The sequence below is a fragment of the Lycorma delicatula genome, chromosome 7 (genome assembly GCF_047948215.1).
Source record: "Lycorma delicatula isolate Av1 chromosome 7, ASM4794821v1, whole genome shotgun sequence".
NCBI classification, from domain to species: domain Eukaryota; kingdom Metazoa; phylum Arthropoda; class Insecta; order Hemiptera; family Fulgoridae; genus Lycorma; species Lycorma delicatula.
Genome location: NC_134461.1, coordinates 88246360 through 88266250, shown reverse-complemented (window position 1 = coordinate 88266250; position 19891 = coordinate 88246360). Strand labels below are relative to the sequence as shown.

The window sequence follows — 19891 nt, the reverse complement described above, 5'->3', positions numbered from 1 at the left end:
GTGGTCCCATATTCAAGGCTAAGAATGTTAAAAACTTAGTCAATATAACAATCTGGAATCTTTCTTACAATTCTACCAGTTTAATTTAATTTTCCTGCTTTAATTGCTTGGTTATTTTATGTTTAAATTTATACTTTGAAATATAATATTTTTCTAACTGTTCTAAAATCATATAAGATTTTAGTTTATTCTTATATTATCCTTAATATTTGTTAGTTTATACTTACTTAAAATTAAATGTTGTACTTGTACTTTTTAAGATGATTTTGAATTTTTTTGTTCTGCTTTATTTGATATTTAATTCACTTCATGTGAAAGGAAATTTTATAGATATACTAGCGGGCCCGACAGATGTCCTGTTCAAATGTAAATCCAAATATTAAAAAATTTTTCAAATAAACTATAAATTGTTTGGACCGTTTCAATGAAAAAATATGTAAAAAAAAAATTATTTTTAAAATACCTGATGCCACCATGCGTACAATTATCACAAGCCGACCTATCAATTGTATGTGTGTGTGTGTGTGTGTGTGTGTGTGCGTGTGTGTGTGTGTGTGTGTGTGTGTGTGTGTGTGTGTGTGTGTGTGTGTGTGTGTGTGTGTGTGTGTGTGTGTGTGTGTGTGTGTGTGTACTATAAACTTAAATGTGTTAGTACAAACTTAAAACTGTCATAGATAGTAGCAAGCGCTGCCTACCAGATCCAGTTATGAACCTTAACCATCCCAAGATCAACAACAACACATAAATTAATTAAAAAAACATTTTCTATCAGATCAAATTGTGAATCTAAATCATTCTCGAATAAACTTAATCACACACACAAAATTTCATCAAAATCAGTCCAGCCGTTTAGAGGAGTTCAGTCACATACACACGGACAGAAGAAATATATATAAGATAAAAAATGCAAAGGTCTTAATAAAATTTATATTTTTGTGAGGTGTAATGTATAAAGGGAAATAATTCATATTTTCATCATTCTTATTATAAAACCCTATTTTTATTACTTGTAATCAATTAAAATGAATAAAATTCAGTTTAAACAGAATGTATAGAATGAAATGTGGTAAGTTTGGTGTTATAACATTGATCATTCAAACAATGAATCTCTGTTAGTTATTAGATTCCTTTATTCAACAATTTATTCTGTCATTAAAAAATTGAAATTTATTTTAAATTATATAAATCAAGACTTAGACATGTGATTATAGTTTCTTTATCATTTTAGTTTCTAATAATATGCAAAATCAGTTTTTTTATATGATTTTTTTGCATGTCATTTAAATAAGCAGAAAAATGAACTGGCTAAGACACTGTATGAGAAGAAAGTGCTTACTAATAGATGAGTTGAATAATTTGTAAATGGAAAGAGAGAAAGGAGAAGAAGTTTTCAGTTAATTGATGAGGTTGTGGAAAGAGGAAAATATATGTAAACAAAAACACTTGCACAGGACAGGAACAAGTGGAGAGCAGCCATGGCAAGACCTGCCCACTGGCAGAACACAATGAATGAATGAATTTAAATATCTAAAGAGTTTTCATGAAACGGTTCAGAGCCGACTGGAGGAGGCTCATTTACCTTCTAATGAGTGATGCATCCATACTTATCTACCTAAAATCGACAAAGCAACTTTCTATAGGACTGGAAGGTTAGAAGAAAATACACTTGAGCTTTATCAGCATCAACACAGAAACCAAATAAAGATGACATTACTATTTTTTTTTAATAATAATGTTTGTCTTTACAGTATGCTGTACCTAGTTTCAAATCTATAGAAGAAATATTTTTTACTATGTAATTATATTTTACTTCTGTACTGGACTGCAGCATAAATTAAAATCATATAAATAACTTAATTGTGAAAATAGATTAAAAGATACCAGAGATCTTTATATATAAAACATGTCTGTATGTATAAAAAAATTGATGGAAATTTGTATACACGTTCTTTTTAGAGGGTAAGTGCACACTAAGAAAGAAATTTTTTAAATTCCATGTTTAAAGGGTTTTAAAATGGAGTAACAATGAAATTTACTATTTTTGTAAAATAGTTCTTTTACAAATAAATTGTAAAAAATGAAGATTTCAGTTTGAGTTTTGGTATATGTAATCTAATGTGAATATCTAAAAAGAAAGTTTTAGATTTATTGAAATTCTGAGTTTAAAGGGTTAAAGTGTTAGCTTTTCTGAAGCTTCACCTGTTAGCTTTATATGTTAGGCTTACTGAAGCTTGATCTGTTGAGCTTTACTAAAAGGGTTCCTTTTAGCTCCTTTCTCCTTTTCTGGGTTCCTCCCATTATTATATTTTCTACTACCTTCTTCTTAATTAGCAGGAATCCATTACAAAGGTCCATTGTACCGGTCTTGTTACAATATATTTTATAATAATATTGTATGTCCATCTTTATTTAATATGAAGTATATATTACACAGAAATATTATCTAATAAATTTAATTAAAAATTTATATGTTACTACAGCCTAATTAAGATAATTTATTTGTACTTCATTGATATACATAAATATGTATGTCAAATATTTTGTGCATCTTTGTGTTTCAGGTCGCATTACAAAGTTATACATTTGAAAATATTGCATATCATATATTACGCAAAAGAATTCCATTATTTTCTTTTCGTACTTTGACACAATGGTGGGAACACAGATCTAATGTTTATAAGTAAGTATATCCATTGTTTTCTATTAATTGATTATTACTAATCGCAGTAGAATAATTATTTACATTATGATTATTACCTTATAAATAACTAATAGTTTCTCAATCATTTTTTTCCAATACAAAGGTTACTAACCAATCTTATACAATACTGAAATTTGGCATATACTTTGCATTTGACCCAAATATGTATAGCAGTAGAAAATATTTCAATAAGGTTTCTAAGTCTTTAAAATCTTAGGCAAATACATAATTTTATCTTCTAAATTCAAATATATGATTATAACATACACAAATATTTATACATATTTCTAAAATAACATTCTTATAAAACAAACATATAGTAATTTCCCTCAGAAAAAATAACATAGCATTCTTATCATCTTATAACCTTCTTATTATTATTTATTTTAAAACCTTTCAGACAAACTTTTTGACAAACTTAATGAATGCTTAATAAATTAAGTTATAAAACTAATTTTTACTTAAAATTAAAATGAATTTTTGTTTGCTTCATAGGTGGTTGGTTGTAGAGCATTATATAACAAGAGTTACTGGTATTATTCAATTGTTAGATCAGTTAGATTTGATCGGTCGTACTAGTGAGTTGGCAAGACTGTTTGGTATTCAATTTTATGAAGTTTTATCTCGAGGATCACAGGTATTATTTATAATTAATATTAACTTTTGAGATATTCTCGTGACTGAAACAAGTTTTCTATTTTCCCCCCTTTAACTACATTACAGAAATCTAAAATGAATTGTGGTGACAACATGACTCATGCATGAGGGTATTGGTTGTGGTGATATAAGTACATTATGAGGAACATCTGTACAAATGGAAACACTTACCTTCCCTAACTTTCTTTGATATGGAACTGCTTGAAGTACCATGTCAATAGACATATCTAGCGTGCTTCAGACGAAGAAAATATCAGCTGTTTGCAAAAAATTTCTATTATAATCTTTTGTGTATTTCAAAATGTCAGCTTCATTTGAAACAGATATCGTGGAAGAACAGTATACTGTGGTAAAATTTTTATTTTTTAGGTGTAAAATCAGCCAAATTTCACGCATAAATTTTAAAACAGTAATATTAAAAAGTAAATCAACCATGAAAATTTTTATAATTGGTTTGAACAGTTTAAATCTGGCAGAAACAAGTGTAATTGATTTGTTTCAAAGCAAAAGACTGGTGGAATTTTCAACTGCACTTCACAGAATAGTATTAATGATCTTATTAGATAGGCTAGACAGATAGGTTCAGTGACACTTAACTAGACCAACCCACCGATTTGGTCAAGTGATGAACTCATTGCAAATCAGCTGATTTCAAAGTCTAGAGTTCTAAGGTTCAATTCCTAGTAAAGGAAGTTACTTTTATACAGATTTGAATACTAGATCATGGATATTGGTGTTCTTTGGTGGTAAGGTTTCAATTAACCACACATCTCAGGAATGGTCAACCTGAGGCTATAGAAAACTACACTTCATTTACATTCATACGTATGTATCATCCTCATTCATCATCTGAAGTAATACCTTATGGTGGTTCTGGAGACTAAACAGAAAAAGAGAGAGTGACAATTTACTCAAAACTGTAATGAGACCCGAATTCATATTTGTAAAAACTGAAACAGTAGATTTTAGCAGAATCTAATACTTTAATTAGAGTGCTTAATAACCTGTGATGAAACCTGCATTCATCATTTTGAGTCAGAATCAAATGTAATAGTATGGAATGGAAACATCCAAGTTCACTTCCTAGGAAGAAATTTAAAACCTAGGTGTTTGTTGGTACAGTGATGCCAAAGATATTTTGGAGCTATAAAGGCTCAATTTTTTATAGTTATTTTGAAGAACGATGTGCAATCAACAATGAGTACAGAAATTAAAGGAAATGTCCTTTAATAGGAGAAAACATCCTGTTTCTCTTTCAAAAGATATAATTCTTTCACATGATGACAACTGACCAAATACTGCTCAAAAGACATGGGAAGCTATTCAAAAGTTGGATTGGGAGGTGTTGCCATATCCACTTTATTAGCAACAATAATGAGCAGTTCAAGAATGTGGTACAAGAATGACTTTGACACAAAAGTGAACAAGTTTTTACTACTGGAGTAGGAAGCTTGCAGAAATTCAGAATAAGTGCCTAAATGTTGCCACAATTATGTTGAAAAGTAGCATTACTTTTATTGTTATGGAATAAATAATTTTTTCTAGTTATTTGTCTCTTTAGTTATTGAACAACCTTTTTATGTTAAAAAAGTTGTAAAACAACATAAGAGATTTAAGTCTGATACAATTCTTATCAATGTGTTGGTGGCTTTCTGTATATTATAGTGTGTTTATGTTTTTTAGGAAATCTTTTACTGAAGAATAATTGTGAAATAGAATTATTAAAAGAAGGTAAAAGAAATTATCTCAATTTTGGTGTAAATGTTTGCTATTTCTTGAGAAACCATTTCATGACATTTTGTTGTAAAATACACAATTTTGGGTAACATTACATTTCTTTTACAGGTTGTGTATTTCCAATTTCATCAAACATTTTTTTGTTTTACATAAAATATCAATGAGGTTTTTTACCAAATGTAGCTAATTATTTGGAAATAACACATTTTTTTAACTTTTAATGCATGTTTTATTGAAATATGTTTTTAAAATGTTAATTTTTTAATGTAAGATTTCTTTCTTTATTCCTTTATTTTTTTAATTCTATAATTCATTCTGTTCATAAAAAAAATTAATTTCATAAAAAAATAAATATAACTAGAGCTGTACTTATAGAAATTAAAGGGAAATCAGTTTTTGTGAAGCAAAATTTTTTTTTAGTTTCGTGTTGAATCCATGATGTTGAGGATGGCTAAACCACAAAACTATGTAGCTGTATCACCAAGCATATCACAGCGTGCTAAAATGAGAGCACCAGAAAGTTTACCTCTTATTATGGAACCTCATTCTAGGTATATTAATATACACTTATCAGTATAAATTACTTATTATGTACTAGTTTATTAATACATAAAGTGGATTATGTTAGTCATAGGTTTTTTCTTCTACAACATGAAAAAAAAATATTTAAAAATTTGTGTGTCTAATTTTTATCATCTCAGCTTAAAAGGTTGTTTTTTTAAACTCTTCATTTTCTCTTTCTTCTAGCATGGATGTTCATAAAAAGGTGTAAAAACTTTGTCTATCAAGATCAAAAAACCAAAATTAAAGGTTCCAGGACCCAGTCTTTGTCCTGGAGGTAAGATATCACTAAAATTAATTTTCTTCAGTTTTGGGGATTTTCAACTTCAGAAATAAATTCTTTCTGGTCTTGTTGGTCTCTTAGCAAAGTTCTTTTGGTGTTCTTGAAAAAAAAGTATGGTTTTAAAAAAGCTGTTTCTGTCTACTTTCATCTGTCCATTTGGTGTTTGGTATGGATTGCCTCTTTCTGCATGGTATTAAAATAATACTCGAAAGAGATCTCCTTCACTCATTCATGGATTTTAAGATATGTTGTCAAATTAGATACTATTTAACTGCAATTTCAGTTTTTGAGATGGGAAGTAGTCAAGGTGAGACATATCTGGTAAATATAGGGAGGTGGTGCAATGTTATGAGTTATAGATTGATAAAAAATTATTGGCTGGTCATTGTAGAAAGAGAAAAGTTACACATGTGTGTGAAACAGGACAAAAAACTGTTTGATTGTTTAAAATTAGCTTTATAATATCTTGAATTAACTCTACAGAACTCCTGCACAAAATCTGCATGAATTCTTAGTTGTAAAAGTAAATAAATAATAATGGAAATAAATATTATTTTTTATTTTTTGTATTTATCATATAGTATTATATATTTTTTTTGTCTTTCTCCCTCTCAGAAAGGCACATGCAACCAAAAAATACTTGAATAGTCAAGCCTGAACCTGTTTAAGCTTTTCTGACTATTTTCACCATTTCTGTGACGTAACAACCGGAATTTTTACAAAATTTTAATTACATGTTCTCATACATAAAATCTCAAATTACTAACAAAAAATGCCCTTCCTAAAGATCAACTGATATCACAATACCACTGATACAGTTCTCAAAAACAAACTTTCACTTGCTGCAGTAGATGGTGTTGGTTTTTTTTTTTTAACTCAATTTTTACGGGCATCGACTGCTAAGGTCATTAGTCCTCGTCACATACTTTAAAAGAAATTACTATCACCATCTGGATCGTCATATGTAAGGGTGTAAAGGGCCCTTACATTTTATTTAAAAACAAAAACTTCACAATAAACATTAAGACATAAAAGATAAGGACAATCACAAACATTTACGGGGTGTAAAGGGCCCCAATATTAAAATTTGAGATAAGGTTCTCAAAAGACCATGAAATTAAAATTTCAACTTATCAATACCATTTCTTTCTTTATATATATATATATATAAAACTACCGCTTGAGAGATTCTTTTATCACAGCTTTAAACTTTCATTTTATAGACTTTTAAGAAGTCCACTGGCGTGTAAAAATGCAACTATATTTTCTTCATTTCCATTATCCAGATCAGCACTAATATTATTTCTAAGACGGAACCTCTTTCTGAGGTCCTCATATATGGTACACTCTTCTATTAGATGCTTGATTGTCAGTGTTTTATTACAAACACCGCACATTGGTCTCACTTCGCCGGTTAACAAATATAAATTTGTTAATCGCGTGTGACCGATTCTAAGTCTGGTCACCGCTACTTGTTCACGGCGAGTCAACTTATAGTCGCTTTTCCATTTATAAGGAGAAGTTTTTACTGAGTTTAATTTTGTATTTAAACTCCTCCATTCAGCATTCCACTTGTTTTTTACTGTGTTTGTTAGACGGTTTTTAACATCTGCCACTCTTACAGGAAATGCATCCAAGTCATCGCAGACTGTTGCCTTTCTGGCAGCTTCGTCTGTGATTTCATTATGCATATCTTATTCTGCTATTATGAACTATGTCTAACTTTTTTAAATGCGACTTTCTAGCGGATGAATATACGATACATCCGTAGTCTAGTTTAGATTGAACCAATGCTTTATACAATTTCAATAATGTCTCTTTGTCTGAGCCCCAATTTAAGTTCGATAAACATTTTATAATGTTTAGGGCTCTTTTGCATCTATCACTCAAGTCCTGTATATGTAATTCCCATGTAAGGGATTTATCCAATACTAGTCCTAAATATCTTACATTGTCTTTATATTGTATTGGATTATCATCAATTGTCAACGCAGGACTTTGATGAGGAATTCTCTTCCTACAAAAGTGTACACAGCAAGTTTTTTCTGGTGAGAATTGGAATCTGTTATTCCTTGCAACATCATTTAGAGCATTGATCGCTCGTTGCAATTTGTACCTCACCATAGCAGTCTTGTTGCTGGCATACACAATTGCCAGATCATCAACATAGACGCTTTTGCTGATTTCTACTGGAATGGCTAATATCAATTTATTAATGGCAATGGTAAAAAGGTACCGCTCAACGGCGAACCTTGTGGTATGCCATTTTCCAAATTTCTTACAGATGAATATTCGCACCTGACTCGTACTTGGAAAGTACGGTCATTCATATAGTTGCTCAGTAAAACTGGCAGGTTGCCACGAATGCTCCATTCATGTATCTGGAGCATTATACCATGACGCCAGGTCATATCGAAAGCCTTCTGAAGATCAAAGAAGACTCCGACACAATGTTTCCTTGTAATGAAGCTGTTATATATAACGTCCTCTAAGCTGATCATTTGATCAGTGGTAGAATGGTATTGCCGAAAACGTGCTTGATACGGTGATATCAGGTTTTCTTTTTCCAAAACCCAGACGAGTCGATTATTAATCATTTTTTCAAATATTTTCCCATAGCACACGTTAAATAAATAGGACGGTAGCTATTGGGATCTGTTAAATTTTTATTTTTCTTTGGTACTGGAACAACATGAGCTTTTTTCCACTGCTGTGGGTACGTTCCATCCCGCCATATTTGATTATAAAGTTCTAATAATCTGCGTTTTGCAGTGGTATTCAGCTGCCTGATCATATTATATGGATTTCATCCGGACCAGCAGCTGTGTTACCTGCTTTTTCCAACGCTTTCACGAATTCTTCCATTTTAAATGGTACATTATATGAGTAATTATACTCAGTTCTAAAATTTAGTAGACCTTTGAGTTCTTCTTTTTTGGTTCGAAAACCTTCCTCGTAGTTGGCCGTTTTGCTGGCCTTCTCGAAGTGATTGGACAATAGCTCTGCTATTTCGTTTGGAGTATCCTTAATTCCATCTTCATCTTGAAGGCTAGTTATGGGAGCAAAATTTTTACGCCCACAAATCGCCTTCACTTTCCTCCAAACATCTGATGCAGTAGTGGTTCTGTCGATGGATGACACGTATTGCTGCCAGGATCGTTTTTTCGAGTCAATCATAAGACGTTTTGCATACGCCCTGTATTTTTTAAAGGCAACAAGATTTTCTATGTTAGGACGCTTTTTGAAGGCGTTATACGCTCTTTTCTTTCTTTTAATAGCTTCACTTATTTCATCGTTCCACCATGGAACGGGTTTCTTCGTAAGTTTCCCAGATGTTTTGGGAAGATTTGTTATGGCGTCGACATCGTCTCCGATAACTCCACTTGTTTCAGGGAGTAGCGTTCTAGCTGTGAAGCTCGTCCAGTCTGCCTTTTCAAATAACCATATTTTAGGGATGGGATATATTGTTCTTGTAACATCAGTTACAATTTGCACCGGGAAATGATCGCTTCCATGCAGATCGTCTTAAGACATGGAAGCTGTACATCGCTGCTATCGATCCGCTTATAAGTGCAAGATCTATACAGGACGTCGATCCATCTCTGGCATTGAAAAAGGTTCCTGATCCATCGTTTAAAATAATAAGTTCTGAATTCATCAGGAACCCTTCCAGTTCTCTTCCGCGGGAATCTATTCGATCCGATCCCCAAAGAGAATTATGAGCATTGAAGTCACCCACCAGTAAAACAGGTGGGGGAAGCTCAATAATTAATCTTGCTATGTCATCCTTATTCCAATCAAAATTCGGCAAGTATATGCTGCAGACAGTGATCTGAAGCGGACGCTTCATTCTAACGGCGACCGCTTGTAGGTTTGTGTTTAGAACAACCGCTTCGGTGGTAGCTCTAGTCGATGTTAATATAGCTACTCCACCTCTAACTCTTACATTTGGCGGTTGATCTCGCCGAAATATATCGAATCCTTTTAATTTAAAATTTTCATTTCGGCGGAAATGCGTTTCTTGCAGACATATACAAATCGGGTCTACATCATGTACCAAGCGTTGGGGCCCATGGATGTTTGAAAAACATCCATTGATGTACCATTGTACAATCGACTCGCTAATTTTTAATTAAATTATGATCTGGGTTTGCCTTTCGGCCACCCTTTTTTCCTTTTTTTCTCCATCTTTCGAACAGCATCGTGTTCGTGGAGAAAGTCGTCGCCGGTATAGCTTCCGGTCTCCGAATCGGAGACCACCGAAGCCGCCGACGACGGCGGGCATGGATCGGCGCCGATTTAGAGGCGGCAAGCTGGCCGCCCCAGACACGGGGGTCGTACCGGTCACCGCCTGTGGAAGGGGGGACACTCGTCCCCCCTGTGTGATATTTTGTGGCCTCTGTGGTTTAGAGGCCACCTCAGTTGCGGGAGGCTTTGCAGCCTCTATAACACACTCTTTCTTGTCATGAAGAATCTCGCTGAGACGGACTTGACATTCTGGTTTGGCGTCCGTTTTCTTTTCTGCAGGAGCCACTTTCACTTTTACCGATTTATCTTAAGCAGGCTGTACCACTATCTTTGGCTTAACAAATTCTTTATTGCTGAAAGGTTTCATCTTGTTTTCGATGATCCTCTCAATCATGTTAGCCAAAGTAGGCGCAAGTTTATTTATAATTTGAGTCTCATCTACAGCAATTGGAGCAGGAGCAGGAACAGTAGCCGCAGCCTAAGCATAAGATGTTGTTGCTCTAGGTTTGCGGGCGTTAACAATCTTTTTGGCTTCGATGTAGCTGACTTTCTGCAGGGTTTTAACTTCCTGCACAGCTACTTCTTCTTTGTAGACAGGACAATTCCTGGATCTACATGAATGCTGTCCCTTGCAATTGATGCATGTAGGGGGCTCTTTACACGGCTCTCCCTCATGCACCTCTTCGCCGCACACGCATATTTGCGTTCTCTCACATTTGATAGCGGTATGGCCAAAACGTTGGCACTTGAAGCATCGCATTGGTTGTGGGATAAATGCCCGCACATCCAATCGATGTATCCCCGCTCTAATCTTCTCCGGCAAGGTAGGCCGGTTAAATGTGAGAACAAGAGAGGCTGATGGTAGGACTTCGCCATTCCTCCTCATGTTCAATCGGCGACACTCTATTACTCCCTGCGATGACAACTCCTCAACAATTTCTTGCTCCGTGCAATTTAGAAGATCCCGACAGACGACCACACCCCTTGAGGTGTTGAGCGTACCGTGGGGATCGACATGTACAGCCAGTTCTCCAATCTTTTTAAGCCCTAAAATCTTTTGAGACTGGACATTATTTACAGTCTCAACATGAAGTCCCATGAAATTCTTCCTTATTTCTTTTACAGGGCCACCAGCGCATTTGGTTATCTCCCGAGCGATGAGAAAAGGACTCACCCTCGAGAAATTTCCATCCTCCTTTGTAATGACCAAATATTTGGGTTTCGGTACATTACTACTTTTAAAAAAAGCTTTTTGTAAGCTTTTCCTAGCGTCACTCTCAATCTTTCTTGACTCTGCACTTTTTCTCTGGTTCTAGACGAGGGTGTTTACGTGAACCCTCTGCCACGTTTAGTTGTTCAGTTTGCATGAACAATTAATCCCTTCTGTAGTAAGGCTAGCCGCCGGGGTACACCCCCACTCCAGGGCTGGACCAACCCTGGAGGTCTGTTCCGGCACTCCGGTGGAACTGGCATATGTCCTGGCAGAGAGCGGATGCGAAGTCTCTGCACTGACTCCAGGCCCTTACACACCGAGGCTTTCATGGCTCCCATGCCCCGAACAACATGGGCACCTTAACTACATGCTTGCCATCGCGGGGGGCATGTGGACAACGAAAGGCCTCCGTTACACCTGCAAATAACTTCGACCGTGGCCGCCACATCGCCAGCTCTAAAAGCAGTATCAATCCATTTCCATAATCAGTAAAAATTTTGTATCTGCAGGTGGCCGCGAAATCCAGTCCTCTAATTCGGCCTGCAGATGAAAATCGGCCGAGAAAAGTATATCCGAGAAACAATACTCGGAACCCCGTTAGCCAGCTATATGTAACGTACGTGAGTACAGCTGTTGCCGCCCTGGACGTGGAATGTAGATGATGTGTTCTGGACGTGAGGATTATCTACCTCAGGGCGATGGTGTTGGTGTTAGTAATACTGCCGTAAAAATTCAGTCCTGAAACATTTGAACCAAACTGAATATTATATTCTAAACTTTCAGTAATTTTTGATTTTTCATCATTACTTTTAACACCTTCTATTCTTTCTTAAATTGTCAAATTAAGTTTTAGTTTTGTAGTATAAATAAATGTGGATGAATAATCATAGTGTAATTTGTTTTACAGGCTGTATAATGATCCCGTGATTGTTTTAGATTTTCAAAGTTTGTATCCATCCATTATTATTGCTTATAATTATTGTTATTCAACTTGTCTTGGACGTGTTGAGCATCTTGCTAAGTAAGTTTTACTTTTTAAAGTACTTGATTTTTCATTTTTCAATAATAAATAAGCGATAGTAATAAATTTAGTTAAATGTATCCCTTATAATCTTATGGTTCCTCAGTGCATGGAACATATCAGAGAGTAGGAAATTGAAGGGTGTGAAGTAAAGATAAAATTCCAATAACTGAATCTGTATTTAATACACTTTTCAAACGTAGATTATCATAAATGAAGAAGCTGGACATAGTTTCACTGCATGTTTTATCTGTTAAGAAGCTTTATGAGATCTGAGAATAAACCATACTACCATACTACTCATCTCACCATAGTACTTCTATTGTGGCAGCACCAATATGATAACTCTGTTACTTTGCAGATGCCATATTGAACCATCTCAATGCTCTGTTATTATTGACCAGTATCAGTTCATTTCCAAGTGAAGTCTGTTACTGTCTGTATATATTTTAGAACACCATCATGAGAATTTTATTACTTGAATTAAAATTACAAATAAACATTAAATTTCTTGTCAAATTTGAAAAAAATATATGTAAAATTATGGTCAGAATTAATGAGCAGAATTGAAGAGCAAGTGTTCATTGATGGAGAAACAATTAGGAAAATCTTAGTGTGAATAAGGTGTGATCACAAGTAGTACCAAAATTATTCATTGATCAGGAAAAGCAAGAGCAAGCTTAAATTTGCCAAAACATCACAGGTCTAAAATTGTAATAAAAGAAGTGGCTTTGAATTTTCATTTCACTGAAGTCTGCCTAGTTTGTGAGAAATTTTTTAGTCAGTGAACAAACTGTTAAAAACCTACTTTATTCTACTTTTACATCTACTTTTGGGGCTACGTCCCCATGTAAAATCTTTCTTTCTGAGAAATAAAGAAAATACTGGAAATGGACATTTTGGTGCTATCAAGAACAATATGATGGCAACTCTGAAGTTAATTCCATAAAATAGTTTCATTGTTTTAAAAGATGGACTAGCAGCTGATTTCAAACTGTAGCTTCCCAAGATTACTTTTAAGGAAATTACAAACATATTTAGCTCTAATCTACACAGAAATTTTATTGTAGAGAGTCTGTGAACTTTATTGTCACATCTCATATTGAAATTAAAAATCTTTTTTTGGGTGGAGCAAGAGAGAGAGAGAGAGAGAGTGAGTGTGTGTGTGTGTGTGTGTATAAGAGAAAGTCTGACAAACCTTCTTTCAGCACGTAAACAAAAAATAAATGTGTCAAAAATTTATGATTTATATTATCATTATGTAAATTTGGTGCCCTAGGTAGGCCAAAATTATTTTCCTTTGTAAACTGAACAAAAATGCTCCTGTCATATATACTCCTGGAACAATAAATTTCTTTATTTTTCACAATATTTCAAAAAGTATACCATTTATGTCATTATGTTAAGTGATATTGTCTCGACAGTGTCAAGGCACATAAGCTGAACTATGACTTTACTTATAATCAAAGAAACATGTAAGCTAATATTTCTATGACTAATATTTATGTAGTCAATATTTATACAATGTACTTTGTTGTGCCTGTACCAAAATTTATGTTAAAAACATTTAAAATTAAATTTTTTAATAAAGTGTTAGTTTTTGAGTCTTTTAATATTACTTTATTTCTCAGTTATTCACCCTTTATAGTTTGCTTGAATATGTATATACAAAATCTTTAGGAAAGTTTTGCAATATGACTTTATTTTTTATAATATTTTAAAATAGTTTCCACCACACATTATACATTTCTCCATCCTTTGAAATCAATCTTCAAAGAAAACCTGTCACATTTCATCAAAGATATTGGCACACTCATCATCCCAAGCCCTTAAGAGGTCATCACTCATAAAATACCTCCCTTTCAGTTTATTCTTCGCCTGTGGGAACAGCATGAAGTCACATGGATTGAGTTCAGGACTGTAGGTAGGGTTTTATTCCAGTGCTGGCCAAATACATAGGGCAAACTTTGGAATAGTACACTGGATTTTTATCATGGTGAAGAAACCATGTGTTCATCCTTGAGTTTGGGCACAGCTTCTTGAGAGTTTCAATAACTTTAGGTAGGCCTTTCTCGGTATACCACTTCTCTGTAACTGTCTTCTGAGTTTTCAATGCAACTTGTTCTAAAACTCCTCTCAACAGTAACAAATACAGCCGTCATTCTCTTTTTCATTAATCTGGATTTTCAAACAGCCATGGAGGTCTCCTCATCTTAGAACACCCACACTATGTTCCAGCCTTGGTCAGGATGTCATAATAGTACAGCTGTTTTGTCACCTGTCATAATACTGTTCAAACAGGGAGATTTCCCAGCAATTCATGACACCCAGAATGTACAAAGCTTTCTAATTTTGAAGGAGATGTTGCAGAAGAGCAGGAACTGCTGGTGCGCTAATGCTCAAGGAGACATATGTACTTGGTGGTAGGTCATACACTGTCTGTCTCAAACATTTTTCATACTGCAGCAATGTTTCCTTCAGACAAAGATCAGAACAGTTGATTTGACTTTGGAGGCTCCTCAAGGTCAAAATTTCCTCTTTCAAACTCTCAGTACCACATAAATATTGTTGTAGGATGAGGACAATCCTCTCCAAGCACAGAGTCATTCCCTGTAAACACTGATCAACACTTAACCCATGTGCAAAACTGCTTGGTATTCTTTTTTTGATCACAATGATATCACTTCCTCTTTTCACTAACAGCTAAAAAGCAAATGACACTGAGGTAGTACAGGTTGGGACCTGTCTAAACCACACTAACTTGTAACTGCCTGTGATTATCTGTTCCATCATATAGCTAAACTTTCCTAGTGCTCTTTATATAATATTTATAAGTGGTAAATTCTACATCATCTTAATTTTTTTGTCAGAAAATTATAAATAATCCAAATTTATAATCAGGAAATTCTAATATAAGATTCATCCTCTGAACCAGTATCTAATGGTGGTCCCAAGGGCTTAAAAAAAAATTTCACACAACTTTATTAATATGTTCAGAACTCTTTTAAAATGTAATTGTAGAAATTTCCTTTTACTGGCATTAGCTCATATTTATATTTCATTAATTTTAATGATAATGCATTGTTTTAGTCATTGTATGTAGTTTTTGTTATTTTTATTACAGATATGAATTATTTGAATTTGGTTGCACTCATCTTCGACTTCCTTTTAAAACTATTTTTAAACTTAAGGATAGCTTAAATTATTCTCCAAGTGGTATTGCATTTGTTAATAGTTCAGTTAGAAGAGGCATTTTACCAATAATGTTAGAAGAGATATTGGAAACCAGGCTTATGGTTTGTAAGATTCTTTTATTTCATGCATCTATTTTTAGTATATTAGTTTTAAAAATGTGACACAGTCATTGTATATCTTATGGTTACCTATTTGCTTCTTCTTAATTAAGTGCAATATCCTTTGTGCTAAAAAAAGTAAGTAAGTACTGTCAACAATTCTGGGAAACTATTCTGATAATAAACAGTCCTCTTAAGGATTCGTCATTCCCTTCTTTTAGTGTGCATCTTTCATTACCCTTCGTCGCTACTTCTTCAGACTGGTTCATAGGAAAGGAATTGCATCAGCTGCCACCCTGGTTCCATCTGTGGCACCATGCTGGATATTACCTGTTAGCAGCAGAACAAATGTTATTGGCTTTTTGGGATGATTTCCCTGAGTCCATATTGTACAAAAACCCACCGGGTTGGTCTAGTGGTGAACACGTCTTTCTGAATCAGCTGATTTAGAAGTCGAGAGTTCCAGCATTCAAGTCCTAGTAAAGTCAGTTAATTTTATATGGATTTGAATACTAAATTGTGGATACCCATATCCTTGGGTGGTTGGGTTTCAATTAACCACACATCTCAGGAATGGTCGAACTCAGACTGTACAAGACTACACTTCATTCATACATATCGTCCTCATTCATCCTCTGAAGTAATATCTGATTGGTAATTCCCGAAGGCTAAACAGGAAAAAAGAAAAGCTCAGGATGTCAACTGCATATTATACATTCAGGAGTCTCTGGCTCAGCCCCTAGGATCAATCATAATATTTTTCTTTGTAAAAATATCTCAAAAGTAAGTAAAATTAATTAGATCATATGTGGTTCAATAGACCCCAATAAATAGATTCTGAAAAAATATTTTAAAAGCCTTTCTTCTCCTTTATCCACAGTTCATGTACAGCCTGGGATACTGAATGAGGATTGATGAGTGATAAGTCACCTTATGTTACCTCTGGAGATACATGCTTTTGTATTAAAGGTTTTTGTGATCATGTGATCATATACTAAGTGACAAATATTTCATATTATTAAGTTTTTTGTGTTATTTTTGTTATTTGTTTGATAACAATATTATATAAGCAGAAAAGAAGTATAAAGAATTTTTGAATTAGTTTTCATTGTACTATTTATAATTTATTTGTTGTATAATATTATACAATAATTTAATATTTTTGTTAATATAAATGTAAACATAGATAAAGGAAAATAATAAAGCCTAATAAGTGGTGTTTTTAATTAGATGGGTTGATAAAGTTTGAAATAAAAGCAAATTTTTGGGAAATACTGTAAAGAATCAAACTAACTTGCAACACAGTTTATAAGACAACCATGTTTATTTGATTTAATTGTAGAGGGGTATGTAAATGTAAATGCTCTCTCTTTTTCTGTTTAGCCTCTGGAACCTCCATAAGGTATTACTTCAGAGGATGAATGAGGGTGATTTATATGAATGTAAATGAAACCTAAATGAAGTCTCAGGTTAACCATTCCTGAGATATGTGGTTAATTGAAACCCAACCACCAAAGAACACCCGTATCCATGATCTACATTCAGATTTGTATAAAAGTAACTGCCTTTACTAGGATTTGAACCTTATTACTCTTGATCTTGAAATCAGCTGATTCACGATGATGAGTTCACCACTAGACCAACCCGATGGGTGTAAATGTAAATGCAAATGCTAGAGGAAGAAAAATATATGTATATATATATATATATATATGATAGTAATTATGGATTTATAAGGTGTGTAAAAAATACCCAACCTTATTTTTTATTGTGGTAAACAGTTGTAGTGCTTGGGTGGATTGTCACAGAATATGACCTTGACTAGTGTTGGTAGCATATGATTGTTTTGCTACTATTACAGCCAGTCACTGCATAGCAGTCATGAAAGTAAAATATATGAGTAGTGCTTGTTATGTTTTTGTTGCCGTTAAGCATGACTGAACGGGTTGAGCAGAAAATCTGCATTAAATTTACCAAGAAACTTGTTGGCACGCAAGTAGAGGCAGCAATAAGAAAGATTCAAACAGCTTTTGGTGATCAATCTATGGGCATTACATAAGTTAAAGAGTGGTATTGTCATCTCTAAGATGGCAGCAAAAAAAAAAAAAAATCAAGAGAATACTAAAAATCCCTAGTATGCTGAGAAATTATGAAATTTATGGTTGAGATCCAAATGTGTTAATGTAGGACGTTTATTAATTAATTAATTTATTATTAGGATAATTAATTAACAATTAAAATTAGGATAGTTTATAATTTTTATGAAATTGATTGATATGAAATGGAATTCTATGGACATAAACATTCTCAAAATGTTAAAAGTACTAATTATTCAGCTGTTAATATTTACATTTTTAATTTTTGTAGGTAAAAAAGTCATTAAAAGAGAATAAAGGTAACAAAACATTACAACGTGTTCTACATAACAGACAATTGGGCCTTAAATTGATTGCTAATGTTACTTATGGTTACACTGCAGCAAATTTCTCTGGAAGGATGCCTTCTGTTGAGGTAATTGAATTAATTTTTTTGTTTTTGTTCTTTCAACTTAGTAATTTTTTTTGACTTGGAAGTAAATTTAAAATATTTTGTCCTGTGGATTTGATGATATTTTTACTAAATTGTTAAAAGTGAAAAAAATTTGTATACTTATCCCATAATGATTGGTGATGATAGCAATTTAAAAAAAAGTTAAGTTTTTTTGATGACAGACTGATCTAATAAAGCACTTTTAAAAACTCTCTTCAGTAAATTTGCTGTCACTTTTGCAACTATCCTCATAAATTGAAGCTGCTGCTGTTTTCACACTGACATAACTGATTGCTATACTTGAAATATAAAAACACATAGCAATGATATATTAAATAAATTCTCATGATTCAAATCAAACTTACTTTTCAAACACATTCTTAAAATGTGTCTGTCAAATTTAAGAATCCACCAGCAGTAACATTAGCTAATGCTAATTTGAAAATGCCATTACCATTTTAAAGTTTAAACTTTAAATTAAAGTAAAAGAATTTATTTTAAAACCACCTCTTAGTTATATTTATGATTTATCATTTTCTTCTAGATTTCCTAAATTTCTTAACTTCTTAAACGTTTATAAAATTTTCTTGCAAAAGGAGCAGAATGAGTTATAATAATCCATACTTTAATAGTATAAATCTCTATACTACTTCTTCATTATTTTCATCTTATTCGTTATCGTACGGGGTCAGCATTTCCATCTTTAATTTTTTTTTTGCCATTCCTCTCACTTCTCCATTCCCTTTTGGGTTACCATATTAACCTAAATCCCTACAGTTTTCTGCCTATAAAACTCACCTGGCGATCCCAATATTGTATTATTTCTTAGTTTTTAATTCCAAGCATAGTATTGCAGCCTCAGCTTATTATGGTTTCACAGAAAATTACTAAACTGATATCTTTATCTTTTGTTTTTCTGTTATGATTTATAGTACTGCAGAATTTTTTAAAAATTCATGTGTCTTTCTTACAATCTGAATCCTGCATTCAATCCATTAGGTCAATGTATTCTGCTGGTTAAATTATATAGATGTAATATCTAAGGAATGACATTTTAATGGCTTGAGTCATGTTTGACTAAAAAGACTGAAAATGTTTCCTTTGGTTGAAGGTTTCTGATAATATTTTTATTCATAAATTTTTGGCAACTTTCAATTGAATGCTATATATGACAGTGTTTGATGGCTTGGCCCTGTCCTTTTTCTTTGCTTTATTAACTGTAACTTACCTTCTGTTATCGGTAGAGTTCTGAAACTCAAAAGATGATAGGAATTACTTTTATATTTCAGAGTAAGTTTGTTGTTGGCCTGTGTTAAAGAAATTTATAAATTAATTCATTTCTAACAAATGAAAAAGTAATTCTTGATTATGATCATTACTGGAATTGTGCGCTAGAATACATTAATTAATAGAATCAAATTGTTATATGTTTTCTAATAATTTTGTTGGATGTCTGCAATTAATCATTTTTCCGTAAATTTTGGAGAATGTTATATTTTTATAACTGTATTTTACACGTTATCTGACTAGGTATCATCAATTCATTAATTAATTTTTTCACTTAAATTACAGGAAAAAATTCAGCTGCATTCTAACGCTTTCATAATTTTTTTTTTAAATTATAGTTTAAAAAAGTTAAAAAAAATTG

The 19891-nt window shown here is 33.0% G+C and overlaps 1 protein-coding gene across 4 annotated transcripts in view; it reads left to right on the top strand.

The window, feature by feature from the left end:
• Positions 1-19891, top strand: part of PolZ1 (DNA polymerase zeta catalytic subunit) — a 103442-nt gene that overhangs the window by 70468 nt on the left and 13083 nt on the right. For 2 of the 4 annotated variants that reach the window (XM_075370993.1, XM_075370992.1), the window contains exons 18-23: positions 2562-2680; positions 3197-3338; positions 5516-5646; positions 12308-12421; positions 15546-15717; positions 18082-18225. In XM_075370993.1, coding sequence (XP_075227108.1) covers positions 2562-2680; positions 3197-3338; positions 5516-5646; positions 12308-12421; positions 15546-15717; positions 18082-18225 — 822 coding nt within the window. Of the gene's footprint in view, positions 1-2561; positions 2681-3196; positions 3339-5515; positions 5647-5842; positions 5934-12307; positions 12422-15545; positions 15722-18081; positions 18226-19891 lie in introns of those variants that run through there. The other 2 variants (XR_012757071.1, XR_012757072.1) reach the window with 2 other exon arrangements.